General features: G+C 35.0%; 1 protein-coding gene across 11 annotated transcripts in view; it reads right to left on the bottom strand.

The window, feature by feature from the left end:
- Positions 1 to 17699, bottom strand: part of EPB41L4A (erythrocyte membrane protein band 4.1 like 4A) — an 85426-nt gene that overhangs the window by 1745 nt on the left and 65982 nt on the right. For 6 of the 11 annotated variants that reach the window (XM_026719909.2, XM_087926959.1, XM_087926957.1 and 3 more), the window contains exons 14-22: positions 13882 to 13972; positions 12599 to 12682; positions 9576 to 9686; positions 8598 to 8675; positions 7126 to 7245; positions 3170 to 3217; positions 3020 to 3088; positions 816 to 926; positions 56 to 137 (exon numbers count right to left, since the gene is read on the bottom strand). In XM_026719909.2, coding sequence (XP_026575694.1) covers positions 56 to 137; positions 816 to 926; positions 3020 to 3088; positions 3170 to 3217; positions 7126 to 7245; positions 8598 to 8675; positions 9576 to 9686; positions 12599 to 12682; positions 13882 to 13972 — 794 coding nt within the window. The remainder of the gene's footprint in view (positions 1 to 55; positions 138 to 815; positions 927 to 3019; positions 3089 to 3169; positions 3218 to 7125; positions 7246 to 8597; positions 8676 to 9575; positions 9687 to 12598; positions 12683 to 13881; positions 13973 to 17699) is intronic. The other 5 variants (XM_087926961.1, XM_087926964.1, XM_087926962.1 and 2 more) reach the window with 1 other exon arrangement.

Genomic DNA, 17699 nt, shown 5'->3' with positions numbered 1-17699 from the left:
TTTAAAACATCTTTGCACTTTAACTATTCATGCATGATTAAAAGTCATTACTAACTTGCTGAGATATTGCAGTGGTGGGACAATGAGCATCTGAGGAGCGGGTAACCGCGAGTGGGGGCACAAGGTCTGCTTTGGCACTGGAAAAGAAAGCAAACTTCAAAATGCACAGTGCTTACGGAGTTAAAAGAAGGAACTACAAAGATGCTTGCCTTTGTATAAATCATTCAGTTGCTGATTTTTATCTACACTATATTTCAGAGATAATTGCATGCTTTTTATCTGGCTGCATTAGAAATTCTTGATGAGGAGGCCTACCTTTTAATTTGAATGTCTAGCAGAGTATGTTATTTTTGAAAACAAAAAGATCCATCTCCCTGTCAGTAAGGGCATAAATTCCCTTTTGGTCATCACAGAATGAAGAATTCAAAGTGCCGGCCACTTACCCAGATTTTTATATTTAGATTTTTTAAAAAAATCTTCTATTAGTTTTATAAATATCTTAAAGCAAGAAACATACCTACTAATACTTCTTCCTCCTCCTATTTTCTTCAAACAACAAACTCTGTGAGGTGAGTTGGGCTGAGAGGACTGGCTCAAAGTCACCCAGCCATCTTGAAAGGTGGGGCTACTAAAACTCATATGATTTCCAGGTTGGTACCTTAACTATTAGATCATAGTGGATCCTGAATAATTTCCCAGAAAATTAAATATTCTAGCAAATATACCCAGAGCATCCTGTTATAAACTGCATGCCTTGTAACTGGCATTGTAATGTTTATCAAATGACCATCCACTTTCTTCGGTGATTAACATACTTCACTTCTGACAGAACAGATCTCTCCCCATCAGAGCACTGGGATCGGCGATAATGGCGGTAGCTTCGAGGAGAATGTGAGTGTCTAATGCGAACAGGATCACCTTGAGTCCTAATGAAGAAATAAAATTTCCAGGACCAAATCATTATTTGTTCATAAGAATTATGAAGATGATTATAACAGAAAAAGCATTTCTTCAAAGTATTACATCTATGACCAAATTCATTTATAAACGAATGAGTGCGTGTGTATACTATGTTCCAACAAAATAGAAAAAGGATACAGTCAAGTTTCAGTACCAAAACAAAAACTTACACATAGTCACAGGAAGATGAAGACAAAAGATTCATTGACAGGCAATGCCTAGAGATTCCCCATTTTTACAAGGCCCCTTTGAAAAGATTAGGATTAACTAATTCCATAATAGGCAGAGTGAACAGAGAAGTTAGTTAAATGTGCAAGGATGGGTATACTTAGAGCTAGTTCAATTTAGAGTTAAATCTTGGATTTAGCTAACTGGGTCTATTAACTCTTCTTCCAGTTCATACAACTTGCACTTCCTTGGCCCAGTTTACTATAGGAAGCAAGCCGTTACATGATGGAAGGTTTGGGGGGGGGGAACGGGGGGGGAGACTAGCACTTTTTAACAAAACAATTAGAAAACTGGTGAAATGAGTCACCTATAGTCAATGAGGCCATATAAATATTCATTCATTCATTCACTCATTTATACATTATTCCATCAGCATCCTTTTAACTAGTTAACAATGGGTGAAGTGCAATAAAATTATCTCTTTTAAGGTTAGAATTTTTCACATGCAGCTCTATTTCTAATGTTATAACACAAATTGTTAGGATAAAGGTTTAAATGTTTCTTTTTATAAGATCTTTGATCCAAAACTTGTACCCAACAAAATTAAATAAGCTGTGTAAACTCTGAAGGTTTAATGTCTCACAAAAATATGTTTCTGGCAGAGAGAACACATCAGCAGACTATTCCCTGATGCTTTGGTCATTTTTTTTAAAGCAGAATCCATTGAGAAACGTTTATAATTTATTCCAGCCTTAAAAGTCACTTCTTGTTCACACATTTTCAATAGCATTATCTTGAGATTAAAGCCTTCTGAAACGACATGTGCATGCATGCACATCGAAAGATAAATATGCTGAAGGAAATGTTTCATGTCTAGCTTTCATGCCTATACCACTATTCTTTATTCCTATTCAGTGGTGTGTCAGAATCACATTGTGATGCAAAACATGATTCAAATCCTGTCAGAAGCACTTGTTCACATCACCACATGGAAATCCCAGATGGCCAATTACCGGAATAAAATTGGAGCTTGATCTGAAAGGGCCAACTGTGCTTTGGCAATTAGTGATGCTATGCTGAGGAAAGAAGGTCAAGGAAGTCAGAGAGTCAGTTTGGATGATCAGAGTAAAATGAAAGATAGTTTGAAAGTATTCCCCCAAACCCTATCCATTATTCAACAGGGCGTGTAACAAAATCACTGGAAATTAGGTCATTTAAAGCTAAATTTGATGCAGTCGTGTCTAAATCCATTATCTGCCCCGGTAACCCGGAAAACAGAGGGGACTAAAATTGATATGAACAACTCTGGTGCCTGAATAAGGATTTGGAGTTTCCTCCCATATTCAGATTTATCATGCAATTTACTGCCGAAGGCACTTGTCGCTAATGAATGCCCTCCAGATGCATGGACTTCAAGTCTCCAAATATTTAGCAATAACCAAGTTCCTAAATAAAATATGATTTTCTCCAGAAAAACCCACTTCTATGCCTGATGCTGAAAAGAATATGTTTGACAGGCTTTCTAAACTTGATGCCATTCAAAATGTTGGACTACAATTCCCATATCACAGCCAAACTCAACTAAGTTACAGGTTAAGAGGGATTTCTGCAATACCACATTTTAGGACTTTTCCCACACAAGTGAAACTCAAACAAAACATAGATGAGTAATTGTTTCACTTTTATTGGATGTAATTGTATATAATTAGACGCTTAGTAATTCACATTTATTTCTGAGATGTTAGAAACAGAGTAGATCTGTGCCTTTAAAATTTAGATTGATATTTGCCATCCTATTTAATCTTGTATGATCAGCCTCAAATTATGTCCCCATATATATTTGCTTTGGGACAACATTACATCACAACTCCTGTACAATAAATAAACTCACTCTATTTTAGTATATGGAATCTCTCTTAGTTGGTCCTCAGATAGGCCAGATGGATCCATGAGTTCTTTTCTGGAAAAGAAAAGTTTAAAAAATCACATGGATAAAAAATATTATCTAATAATAGGTATCCATACTTGCAGAAATACTTACTGAATGTGTTTCCATAATTCTTCTTTTGCTTGAACATCTGGGCTTCTCCTATATGCATTCAAATATATATATATATATTTATTTATTATCAGTTTACATAATAAACAAATACAAAATTTTTAAATTATGACAGCTAAGAACAATGTCTCAATCAATATTTAAGCACAGGAATAATTTTTAAATTTTATATGTGGAAATGGCATCTTATGAGTACAAAAGTCATGAGATGAATCACTATTTATCTTCCTCCAAAATTCATAAGATGTGTTGACTAAACTTCTAATTATTATTAAAATAATTATTTAAGGTATCTCATACGTCTCAAAGTGTTGGGAAAGTTAAAAGTGGGAACAACTAATGGTATAATCAGGGTTGATACTAGTTTCTAGTCAAGTAAACTTGTTTCTGAAAAAAATGCCACATTAATAGCTTAATATCACTTTCATAGAAAAATTACTTGACTTCAAAGCAAACTAGCAAATTATGAGTACCAGTAGTCTTTGACTTACAATAACAAATGGGACCAGAATCTCAGACATTTATTACGTGAGCAATCATTAAGTGAACCATCCATGTGGTTGTTTTGCTTAACAACCACAATCCCAGCTCTTCCAGTTGTAATTGTTAACTGATTGTGTTGGCTATTGAGTGCCGGGGAGAGGACCTTCTCCCTGCCTAACTATGCCTAGGTCCACTAACCCTTGCCTTCTTCTGCAGGTTCACCCACCCAATTCAAGGTACAGTCTTCCTTCCAAGGCCACCTTGCACCATCCTGCAAGTGGGTTCCATTCTCGCAATCGTAAGAAGGTTCCTTCTGCAAACTGCACAATTTGGAAAAGTGACCTTCCAAACTATTGTGAGAATGATTATGTTAGCTAGCCTTCTTAGCCTAGAAAGGCTAGAAAACAAACATCATTGTTCTGAATTAAGGCATTCACTAGTTTTCTAACACTAGAAAGATAACAAATCTTCAGGATTTGAGGTTTGTTCTTGCATCGTGCTGAGAAATTTTGTATGGGAGAAATCGCTAGGAGTGCTGTAAGAATGGACCTAAAATCCTCCATCCTTTCCACTTGAAACTTCCCTGCTGGCTTTCCCATTGACTTTCTGGGGAAGCCAGCACAGAAGACTGCAATGATGATCACATGAACAGCCATTCAAGGACTGGTTGTTATGTCAAGGACTACCTGTAATGCAAAGTGCATTAAATAACTTCAAGTGTTATCATTTCATAGAACTGTTTATATCAGGCAAAATGTTTCAAAATCAAGTGGAAAAAGAGTTATAGCTTTTGCGAAGGTGCTTGTATGATATTGGTCACTTACTTAGGTAAGATGGGCAGTGTAGAAATTTGCTAATTAACTAAATAATCTCAACATTTTTCTTTCTGCTCACCTTATTTTTTTTTATTTCACCTTGCTGCATGAAACAGTTCCTGAAAACCTGAAACTACAGGTAGTCCTCGACTTTCAACAGTTCATTTAGTAATTGTTCAAAGTTACAGTGGCACTGACTATTTTTCATTTACAACCTTTGTAGCATCTTCATGGTCATGTGACCAAAATTCAGATGCTTGGCAACTGGGTTCATACTTTTGATGGTTGCAGTGTCCCAAGGTCGTGTGATCACCTTTTGCAACCTTTTGACAAGCAAAGTCAATGGGGAAACCAGATTCCCTTAACAATCCGGTTACTAACTTATCAACTGCAGTGATTCACTTAACAACTATGGGAAGAAAGATAGTAAAATGGGACAAAACTCACTTAACAAATGTCTCACTTAACAACAGAAATTCTGGGCTCAATTGTGATTACCTGTATTATCTGTACTTTTAATTGACCTAAATAAAGGTAGTGGCTCTTAGATAAGAGAGCTGCAGCCCAAATTTTCTTCCTGGGCAAAGAGATATTCTTCATATTTTTGCATTTTCAACCTTGATCCCCTCGCCCCAATCTTTGTACATTCCTTTCTATGTCCTCTGTACTCTTGTCTGCCTAAGGAACATTAGTTAGTGCAGGAGTGTGGAAGAAGGAAAGGGAAGGTTTAATAGCATTTCTCAATCCCTAATGCTAAATTTCTTCTTTTTTCACAGAGACCCATTCATGCAAAGCAGCAGCTGTGAACTCTTCCCTCATCTTGAAGGATCAGCATCCTCTTCTGAATCTGTAATGTAACTGGGAACTAAGCATAAACAATTCATACTGAAAGAAATGTTCGGTGAATTGCCTACAGCCGCCATTATCCATCCAAAACAAAACGTTCAGGTCAATAAGTAGCTCAAACCTCAGTGTAGTCATAAACTGCATCCTTAAGCTATGCATCTCCCCCCAACACAGGACTTTTAAGACCGTTTTGCTGAAGAACCATTGGAGGAGGGGGGAATCACAAGCAAATAATAGATAAAAGATACTCTGATTTATAATAAACTGTGTAGTCTTATTTATCCTTCCCTGAATAAGTAGTTTAATTAGGTCACATATAGATCCAACACAATATACAGAAAATAAATGTTACTTATGTCATCCCCCTCATATTAGTGATAACAGCAAAATTCAATAGCATTTTTATTATTATTTCAAACCATGTATAAAAGGTATTTAGGAATGCTATATAAAGGGTTAAAAGACAGTTTGTGGAGGCTGGATAAATTCCACTCATCCTTGTTACTAAAAGGAACAAATTGGCTATTTAACAGGAGAAACACTAAAACTTATGTTTTTGCTTTGGAAGAATTATGTTTCATTGTAAAACAAAATCAGACAATAATTCCAGGAAATATATCCTTTAACGACTACTGTATATAGAGAAGGCATCAGTAACACATGTCTTGCATAATATGAGAAATGATACATTTTAAAAGATTTTCTTAAGAAAAATCAAAATCTAATTATTTTACAGTTCCTAGTGACCTGAGTCTGCTGATAAGCCAAAATGAGTGATAAGCATTTCAACAACAGATTTCCATTTTAGGTGAAAATGCTATGCCATTGTAGGTGTATAATCATACTACAGTTGTCTCTCTTTGCTAGTTGCAATCTGTTGTGACTTTCTTTTTAATTTAAAGCAGCTGTATGTTATTCTGCATAATACAGCTGCTACCTCAGGAATTCAAGCTTTCTTGAGGTGAAGGAGAGAAACAACATTTTAGCAGGCAGAAGTACAGAATGACTAATACGAATCATTGGAACGGTATCTGATACACCAAAACATCCATTTCATTTTCACAATGATGCAAATTATGTAAGGGTATCATACATTTATGCAAGTTATGCCTTCTCCACTGATATATTGGGCAAATTAAAAAACAAACAACTCTATGAATTTTAAAAATGTAATTGGTTAGTGCAGATGACTTCAGATGCAATGGACTTTGTTATTTCAGAAGGATGTCCACCCAGAAATTTGCTTGCCAAATCTGAATACTGAATACTATTTTACTTTTTAACTTTTCCTAGCTCCCAAAACAAGTGTGTGGATCCTGTCACGATACCTAATCAGATGCAATATAAACCAATAACATGCAACTAGATATTATTTTGAATATTTAACTATGGAATTTGTATGGCTGTTAAGTCTAAAAATCCTTTGGCAATACAGAAGACTTCTACAGCAATAGAAAGTAGAGGGGTTTTATGTTTTTGCTTGTTTTTTCTTAAAACATCACTTAAGCTATTTTTCTCCTATATTCAACCCTCTCAAACAGAGCAGTTATTTTTTTAATTAGGCCAAACTATTCTTTCATTGTAGCATTTAATTTTCTTGTTATTCTTTTTCCTCAAGATTTATTGCAATATAATAGAATAACTACATCTGGCTTTCAAAAGCTTGTTTATAATGTTCAAATTGACCACAAGAGGGAGTCTCTCCTATTGTATTTAACTAACAAGTAAAAATGATATTAAATAAGGATAACTTTTCTCATTTTAGATGTCCAAAAAGTTTAGCATTCAACATACGATCGTGATCTGTGCCTGGAACGTCGATAGGTGGATTCAGCTTGGTTTTTTTCCTTTTGTCGCCTCAGCACTGCTTCCCACTGAGGGGCTGAATCAACCATGTCATTCTCTTGTCGTAACCTTTACAAAAATTAACATAATGATAACAGTTAGAAATTATGAGACTTGCAGTTCAGCAGACGTGAAAAGCATCAGACTGGGAAGATAATTAGATAAGCACCTTAATATTCTGGATATTTAATCTTGAAGACAGACACCTGTTCTATTTCATGATATAAAGATCATCACTTGACATACTGGCTTCTGTTTTAATGCTATTTTGAAATATTGCACATTTATTCACAAACTGAATGCTAAAAGTAACAATGTCATAAGATGACTGATTCTAGTAGCTAGAGATTTAAGAAAAATAAATGTACTACTCTAATGAACCAGGCAGCACATTTACTTATATTTATTTTCAAAACAAATATCTGCTTCAATCACAAATTCAAAGTGGCTTACAATCAGTGCAATAAAATAACCCCAGTAGAATAATAACCAATACCTACCACATCAGAAACTAGTTAGAAACTTTTTAAAAAGGTAACAAATAGAAACTAACTTGGGTGTAACAATAACATTTATCCCCCAAAGGCTCTGCAGAACAGCAGTGTTTTAACCGTTCTTTCTGATTTTGAATGAATGGAAAAGAAAAATCCAAACAGGAAAACCCAACAAAACCCAAGACAGTGTTTGCTTGTTTGTTTGCATGTTGTGACAAACCTAAACTCAATTCCATCTTAGTAGTCAGGCATAGCCACTTCAAATCTGTATCTCTAGACTGATTTTTCACATGATCCAACATTTCCTTGATGAAAACCATGGATGAAATCAATTCATAGACATCTGGTCAGGTCATCTAAGATACTGATTGTTCAGTATGAAGTCCTTCATTAGGAATTACCTTCCCTCCTACCCACAATGTCCTCTGGGTTTTGTTTTCAAACTGCAGGCAAGGAATCAATCTTCATGTTAGGTTACTTCCCTGCATTGCTAAAACATTCTAATATAAACTAGCTACCAACATTTCTAGTTTTAAAAAACAACTAATCACTTCTGATTTCTTTTTCTTTAGTTCTTTGATACAAGAAATCACTGGAGCCTGGAGAGATTTATTCTCTTTGCCTTGCCTGAGCAGGTTGCAAGCTGCTTTTATCTCTGCTTTCTAAATGAAGAATTTTTTTCTCCAAAGATGAACATAACCATAATGCTCATGGGAAATATTCAGAGTTTAAATTACTCGTAATTCTGGACTGCTTCTAATATGTAACAAAAGGGAGTTAGGCAACCTCTCCTATTTACAGGTTTTTCAAGTGAAAATTAATCAGCCAGGAAAATATCATGCATAGGAGCAGATTTATTTACACCATAATCTGTAAATTAGGCATATTATGCATTTGGTTCAAAATTTGTGCATAATTTTTCATCACCTGTGTCTCTTCTTCCTATATTCTCTATTAGAATTTTCTGATTCACTACCGCTGCTGGTATTGCAACGGGATCGTGATCTATAAAGGAGAAAAACAGAATGACAGTGGCAAAAAGTAAAACAGGAGTATTCGATCCATCCATCCAATTTTATATTACTGCCCACTTCACAAAAGGTGACATACAATTAAAGCAACAATTAAAAACATGTTATAAAACCACTTAACTAATTAAACGTAAGTAAGAACAAGATTGCAAGATGGTTATATGTGGAGGAGCCAATGTTTGGGTTCCCTGTTGCCAGGGGATTCTCAGGCTCGATGAAAAAAAAAAAACAGTTTTGAGGGCTTTCTGGAAGGCCATAGAAACCAAGCTCACTTCGGGAAGGATGTTAGTCTAATGGGAGGGTGCCATGGCAGAAAAGGCTTGTCTTCTAGGTTCCATCAGGTTGAACCCCTTAGCAGACAGGACCTGCTACATGCCCTGATGCAAAATTTGATGGGCCAAATAGATGTAATTGGGGAGAAACAGTCCTTCAAATAAACTGCACCTTGAAGTGCACTCAGAAGCAAGCTGTCCAGGCCACTGCATTGTTCACCAGCTGAAGCTTCTAGATACCCTTCAAGGGCAGCCCCATGTAGTCTGTATAATTATGTCAAACATATATATTTGGAAAAGGAAACAATGAGGAGGTTTTTCCTATGAAACAATAACAATTATTCTTATTACTAATTCACTTTCATTATTATTAACGTTGAATTATCCTGGGTACCACAAGTGTTTAAAGATGCACCAATTAAGTGACTTGGAAAACTTCCATTTACCTTATTAGCAAACATAGTTGATGATAGTCAAAGAGAAAACAAAAAGAACCAAAATACACATAAATAAACCCTAAATTTATTTTAGGAAGGAAGTAGAAAGAAAGTGTAAATAACAAACAGCAGAGTGTATAGGATAAATTTAGGATTAGGTCCCACCTTCTTCTGAAAGGCTGCACAGGCTCATTTTCACTTCCGCCTGAAGGATGCCTTCGTGAATGAGGAAACTTTGGTGATCTAGTTCGGTCACTAGGAGAATTATAAAGCCCACTAGGGTCAAAGAAGAGTAAGAATTTTTTAAAAAGCCATTTTATAGTGGCTATCGTAGCACATTTATAGTAGTCCTTGACTCATGACTGGTTACCATTTAGTTATGGACTTGAAAAAAGCTACTTACGATCCATTATTGAAGTTATGATTGCTGCACTACATCTGTGGTCATGTAAAAAGCATTTGGGGTGCTTCTCAATCAGCTCACTTTTACGACCAGTGGTAGCATCTCAGGGTCAAGTGATTATGTTTTGCTACCTTTTTGCCATTTTCCAACAACAAATATCTGTTGCATAAGATGAATTTGGACATATGACCACATTATCTGCTTAACAATCACATGATTTGCTTAGCTACTGTCATAAAAACGGTTGTAAAATTCAGTCTGGTCACATGGTGGCTCAACTTCCAACCACAATGACTTGCAACTAAAATTCTGGATTCAATTCTGGTTATAAGTCTACGATTACCTGTAGTTTATTTTACAGTTACTTTATGGACAGGAAATATTGGTATTTTCTATCCTAACAAGTATACTTTTTAAAAAGTGTACGATCAAGGTTGAGGATGGTGATTCTGCTACTTTGGGAAAATGAATACACTGCATTGAACTCTTCCCCAAACAAATTATGTAGGAAGCTTTGAAGACAGAACATTAAAACTATTTACAAATTTATACAACATGATAGAAGATTCCATATTTCTTCATTAATATTAGCATTGTATTGCAATATTTTCTTATAATATTAGGAAAAGACTTGCTATTCCTGACCAGCTATGTAAAGATAAGAGGCTTAACAATTTGCATATTCTTCTTACAGTTAGCTTTCATTAGAGCAATTTCCCATAATTATTAATGGTAACAGGGTAAGAAAAAATTGCAATTAGCAAGCAAACTTGTGAAATAATGTTTGAGAAAGACCCCTTGGAATTTATTTTTCCAATGTCATGCTGAAGGTTTTAAGAACATGCACTGTTTTGTCTCCTCCAAACAAAACGGTAAACATTTATAATTCTTGAATTTTAACCAATGTCTTCATTTCACAGACAAATATGTTGGTCTTTTGTCATCATGCGGTATCTATGAAACTGATTTCTTCAGAGTCCATACCTAAATTAAGTCAACTGAAATGACTTTATTAAGTCAAATATTTGACTTTATTTGACTGATATTATTTGACTTTATTAAGTCAAATAAAATAGTTTCCCAAGCTTTCTTTGCAGATCCATACAGAGGTACAGGGGTGGGATTCAACTGGTGTAATAACCGGTTCAGTGAGCGTGCACTTCACACACCAAATGTGCGTTTCATGTGCGCACACATTTGCAATGCTGTCACCTTCTGCTGCAAGCCCTGTGTGTAAAACAGCTGACGCGCAGCAATCGCTGTGTTGCGCGAAGCTGTTGAGCCGGAAATAAAGCACAGACTAGAGCCAGGCGGGAGGGAGGGCCCAACAGCTAATTGTCAAAGTGGACCGGTTCACTCCCACTGGATCTTTGAAGCTCCTGGTTCGCCTGGACTAGGACAAACCGGTAGAATCTCACCCCTGCAGAGGTGATGAAAAGAACTGAAGAGTGGAAAAGAAACCCCTCTGCAACCAACTTTTAGCCACATTTTGGACAAAACCTCACATATAAATGAAAGAAATTACAAATGGCTTGGTTTCCTATCTCTTTTTTTATTCCTTTGCCCGAGAAAAGTCAATATGCTTTCACACTCTTAATCTTTGGAAATAGCAACAACTGGTACGGAAGAAGAGCTAGCTGTCTTGAGGATGGCGTCTAGCTGTGTGGTAAACCAGAAGTGGTATTCAACAGGTTCTGGAGAACCGGTAGCGGAAATTTTGAACAGTACAGAGAACCAGCAAATACCACCTGTGAATGGAGATTTTACAATATTCTTTTCCTGCCATGCCCATGAAGCCACGCCCACAGAACTGGTAGTAAAAACATTGAATCCCACCAGTGTAGTAAATCCATTTCAGATCTTCGTTATCAGATCTTAGTGATAAAAAGGTACTAATTTTAAGACACTAGAAATAGGACAGCCTTTTTTCCAACTTGTGGCTCTTATTAAATAGTAAGGCCCCTCTATCATTCAAAGAACTTCCTTTTGCTTACTATAACCTCTCTTTTCCATTGTGTCATCAGTAGTTAGTTAACGTGCCTTTGGTATAACACTAAGCCAAGACTTTTTAACAAAGACTGTGAATGTTTTAAGAAAATAAGTTTGAAATAATCATGATTTGTTATAAAATATGGCTTGTTTTTGCCCTGCCAATGTGTAGATGGCATTCCAAATGCTCTTAGTCACAGGCACTTATTTACACAAGTTAAGTAGGCTTTTTTAAAAATCAAAACAAAGTGCAGATCCAGCAGTAAAAATGAAAAAAAAAAAGGTTTAACTTGTGTAGGATTATGATAAATTATTTATTTTACATTCTGTGGATGCAACCATCAGGAAATCCTATTTAAAACAATGTTTACTGAGATTTTGTAAGGATGTTTTTCTCCCCTTTCACTTTGCAAAAGATATAAGCATTCTGGTATGAAAAGAACTCTAGATAAAGGAGGAGTTGCATTGCTAAAGATTCACTGCCAGGAAGAATGCCAGCATTTATTGTTTGGGGAAATTCAAGAACAGTTTAAATCCAAGAAGTTGGGCAATAGAGAAACAAGGAAAAAGTGTTTTGTTTCTAAGTTCAGAAACAATGGGCTGAAGCAAATCAGGACCTGTCAACTAATGTCAAGCAATGCCTTCAGTTTGTATTTAGTATAGGTTCAGATTAACATTAGTCTAAGCAATCAACATTAATCTAATCAGATTTTGAGTTAGCATTATAGCACCAAGATGCCTGCAAATACATTACTTCTAACACCATGTGTATATTTTGTTCAAAGTGTAAACTTACCTTTGAGGACAGTTTTCTTCCCATGGTGCACTGGTTTTACTTCTTTGGGTTTCTGGGCTGCTTTCATTTCTTGACTTTTTAAAACTGGTAAGCATAAAAAAATAATAATTTAGAACTATCAACCTGTGGAAATAAATAAGCATAAATCTTATATCACAAGCTTAGATATTTATTTCTAGGGAATTTTCATAATGAGGCACTTTTGCCATAATTACGTTGGGGACTACTCAAGTGTACATATTGTTCAAGTTGAAATGGCTGCTGAAATGATACAAAATACTATCTGTGCTTTTTATACTATACATACGAAGAAGAACATTCCATGCAATCTACAGTATGTATTCTATATGAAAGTTTTTAATGTGTTTAAATCATCTTTGCAAACTTTGTCACTGTATTTTTTTAGGATTTTGATAATGTTGTAAGATAGATTGGATGATCAGTTACTCTCTTCCACACAATAGGCTATATAAATATAATCCAATCTAGACAATTGTCAGTGTTAGAACGAAAGCTAGGCATTGGGAGCTAAGGCATGCATCCAAATATAGATAGGCAGAAACAGCAAAAAACTGACCAAAATAGCTTTGCTATCTCTATAGTATAAGTCTATACTACAGAGACCATCACAGCAGTATTTCCTATTTCTAATCTCTATAATCAGTCCAGAAGCATGATCAATGGTCTTGAAAGTTGCTGAGAGAACTAAGATAGCTGCACCACCATTAATCTGCCTCTCCAGATGTCATTACAAGTGCAATCAATGCTATCTCCATACTTTCCAGCCTGAAACCTAACTGGAAGGGGTCCAGATAATCCACTTCCTCTAGGAAGATGCAAGCAGACAACTTTCTCAACTATCTTCATTGAAAAGGGAAGAAGGTTGAAGACTAGCAAACATTGTCCAACACTGCTGAGTCTAGTCATTATTTAATAAAGAGGGGCATATCTTCCCCTCTTCAAGGAAGACAGAATTGCCTGGACTCTTTCCCCATCATAACTTGACTATTTCTATTTTCTATCTGTCTTTTTCCAATATCTAATGAAGGATTTTCTACTTCTCATATAGTTTTGTCCATTTCCTGAAAGCAAACATAAACTCTCAATTCTTGCTCTTATATTATTCCACAATATTATATATCATAGTGAAAGCCCCAAACCTTCCACAGATTTTCTAAATCCAAAAAAAACCCTATAAGTTAAACCTAACATCTAGTTCATTCTTCCTGACAGGTCATTATTTTAGCTTTAGATTCCCAATTTGTCACTTCTTTTATCAATACCTTTTAATTGGTGATGGAGCAATAATTTTGGTTCTTCCTTCATTTTCCCCAGATTCTTTGAATGTAATAACCTGGCTTGTGCAATGTGACCCTATAATGAACAAAGAAAATATCTAATATTAGAAATTGTTAGCATTCTTTTACACTTTGGGGTACACCTTTTTCTAAACATTTTCATTTAATTATATTCTCAATCTTTTAAAATCATAACTGTTACATATTTGTTATGAAATCATCTCAAATTAATGAGCATGGTTTTTCAATTAAAACCTAAACTACTGATATTTCAAAAATACCAGCAAATATATAGCCTTTTTCTGCTACATGTTTAAATTTAAAAAAAAAACTAAAACATTCAATACTAATGTAACATAATATTTCCATTTCTCACATAAGCAATATTTCCAATAGGAGTAGCATTTACAAACTAAGCACTTCAGCAATGTAACAATAGGAAGAACACAAAAATAACAATAGTAACTGAATATGTAAAGATTTGAAGTAGATTTTTTTTAAAGTATCTGAACACTATGTAGAAGGGTTTTTAATGTGCGTAATGTTGCACACTCCTTAAAGCTTAGCAAATGGTGTTAAGGACCTTGTTTCAGCCTTTAGAGTATTGACTGAAATATTGTAATTCACAAGGCACAGCTATAGTGTATAATGAACATGGGCAAGCTATATTAAATAGTGTTGCTAACAGCATTAAAACAGCCTTCTACTATAAGAACGAATCTATCATACAAAATCCCATTACAGTACAGCTTAAAATATTTGGAGGGTATCAGGTTACCTACATTTCCAGATCCTTAAGAAAAAACACTTCACTTGATACAGTTTCATAAAGTCATTTAGTAAATATCAAAAGACATTTCAAAGAGGCATGCATATGAAAAAATTGCACATAAATTTCCAGAAAGGTAGAAAATATATGTGTCAGGATAATACATTTAGTAGATAAATTGTCCAAAGTGATTAATTACTAAAAATACCATAGATAGTTACTAAAGATCAGATAATAGTAAGAGTCCACTGGATTTGGGCAGCAAACAAATTTAAATAAATAAATCAAAGTATTAACACAAACAACCCAAAATTTGCACAAGTGCTTAAATCTCCAAAGCTATCAAATTTAAAAAAGTCCTAAGACTTGAATTCAACATGCTCCAAAACCAGAAAGTAGCTATGTTACTGTATCACCTAAGCCATAGTTCGTTTAATTGGCTGTATTTGTACAATATGCTCAGCTAAAATGAAACAAATTGGTTTAACCCAATCTGAAAACCCACATGATTATCGATTGGGAAAGAAATGTGTGATGGAGGAAAATGTAATCTTTTTACATACTGATTAGCTACAGTTCTCTATATCCCCGACACAAGTAGCGTATGCTACATTTTATACAAATCCCATTTGTTTTCTTAAAACTTGATTTTTAACAACTGTAATGTTACTTAATAAAAGAAGTACTTATTCCCACTAGCCCAGATATTTACAATATACTCAAAGCAGTGACTCTGGAACAGTCCACTGGTTGGCCAGATTTCTTGAGAAGGGTTTTTTTTTTACCCTCCCTTTTTGATGCTGACAGAATTTCATTTTGCTGCTAAATTTTTCTGCATATAGCCCGGCCACCTCTTCAATATTATCGTTATAAGGTGAAGAAACTTTTTTACAATGAGGAAGGAGGACACAAATAAATTGAACAAAAAAAACAAAGCCACTTGCGCGCGGCACACTCTTGTGTGCAGTGCACTCTCTCAAAACAATTGTCCTTTGTGGAGCGCATGCATCTCATAATTGCGTCTCGCCGCACTGTACCGAGCCTTGACAAATCGTCATGTTAAATACAAATACGTCACATCACACACAATGGATTGGAACGGCATCGATCAAATACAGATTAATCTTCAAATATCAAAAAGGAGAACATGTAGGAAGGATTACAAAGGAACTCACAAAAGAAGGATTGTCCTCCCTAAAGGTGGACGGTTGGTCACCTTAATAGTTAAATATTATATTTACACTTTAAAATTAACAGTATTATCACACAAATAAAAAAAGAAGCTGCATCAAAATAATGGCTGCTGTTCTGGTGGCACTTCTCAGTTGCAGAGGCAGCGGTGGGGCTGAAGTAGAGGCCTGAAGTGGGGGGAGTGGCAGCTGGCTGAGACTGCTGAAAGCCCTGGGCCTCTACTTCATCTTCAACCCCTGCCCAAAAGTACCATTGTGCAGGATGGCCAAAAGGCAAGAGATTGGGAGGCAGGGAAGAAAGAGAGAGAATGAGTGGATGAGTTGCACCATTTCTAAGTTTGTAAGTACAGGCAAGCTGCCAAGAAGCCAAATGTTCAACATTTAACTATGGATATGCTGCAATGCCGTACATTTGGCCATGGATCGTACATCCATTTTGCAGCAACAACATAATTTCAAACAGTCTCTGAACAAATCATTGTTAAATTGAGGATTTTGCTAACAAGTAAAGGGACACTCACTCGGTGTTATCAAACTTATTGATACAAGGTAAAAATGGCAGTTAACAAACAAGTTTCCAAAAATGACAAGAAAAGAAAGTATGCAAACTTAAATGCCCTTTCAAAAGCCAAAGCACTTGTAAGTGATCTCAAGTGCTCTCCTTATCTGGAGAGGTTTGAAGAGCTTATCTAATGGCCTGCTCTTCATACTTTGCTGCAGTCCTCAATTACTTTTCACAGAATTATCTTAAATCTGCCTTTTCTTTCCCCAGATATCCTAAAACTTGTATCCCACATATTTCTTTTCTCTCTCTTAAGTTTCTTTTATCAATCTTGGTTTTAGGAATAGTTAATTTTCCTGTAAAATGGGATTTACACTTTATTTACGAGCTCATATTGAATAAAAATAGTAAATTCTAATAATAATTTCATTAAGTATATAATAGAATCAGGCATATTAAAAATTCTATTCAAACAACATATTTGACTTTATTCCACAGAAAAGGGAAATAAATGTGTATATTTTAAAAACTGCATATATTATGTTATTTTAGCTTGGGGTCTTTAAATAATATCACTAAAAAAACCTAAAGGGATTCTCTAGTGCTGGGTTAGACAAATTTTGCCCTCTAGACATAGCTAAATTCCAGCTTTCTAAAAGCTCAGCCAGCTCAATCATTCATCAGAGGGGAGGGGAGTTACAGTCAATCAACTGGAGTAGCTCTGTCTACAGACAGAAGTCAGCTTTAATTTTATAATTTTAGAAAATGATTCAAATAGAAAAAACAATTAAATGGATTCATTTTTCATCAGTAGAAGACAAATGTTGTTTTACTAAGTATGAAACTGAAAAAAACTGGTATTTTCTTTATAGCTTGATAAATGCAAAGCATTAGAAAAAAGAGCCCTTCCAAAAGTCATTCAAAATTACAATATTCTTTTCTCAGTTCCACATACCATAAGGGTTGCAAAGAATATTTTTCCATTTATTTATGTAAATCCTTGTGGTTTAATTTGTAAATGGCTACAATTTATAAATTGCATACTAAGAAATTGGAGACTCCAAATGGATATGATTTATTTTAAACAATTAAATATAAAGCAGCTAGTATAAATAAGGACTGCATTACAAGACTGAGAATTGCTTGTCAAAGCTGTATCAACAACTGAAGTTTTACAAAGAATTGAATGGTATATATATCCTAAAACAGTAAATTGAACGTAGGCTTATTGTACTACTTTTAAAACACCCAACACATTAATAAAATATATTTACTCCATTAATTTGATATATATCTTTGCACTATGGAAGATGTGTCTGGTTCTCCATACTGTGAAGATGGT

This window comes from Pseudonaja textilis, chromosome 2 (genome assembly GCF_049901715.1).
Source record: "Pseudonaja textilis isolate UNSWEBS1 chromosome 2, rPseTex1.2, whole genome shotgun sequence".
Lineage (NCBI taxonomy): Eukaryota > Metazoa > Chordata > Lepidosauria > Squamata > Elapidae > Pseudonaja > Pseudonaja textilis.
This window is presented reverse-complemented; position numbering and strand designations above follow the sequence as displayed.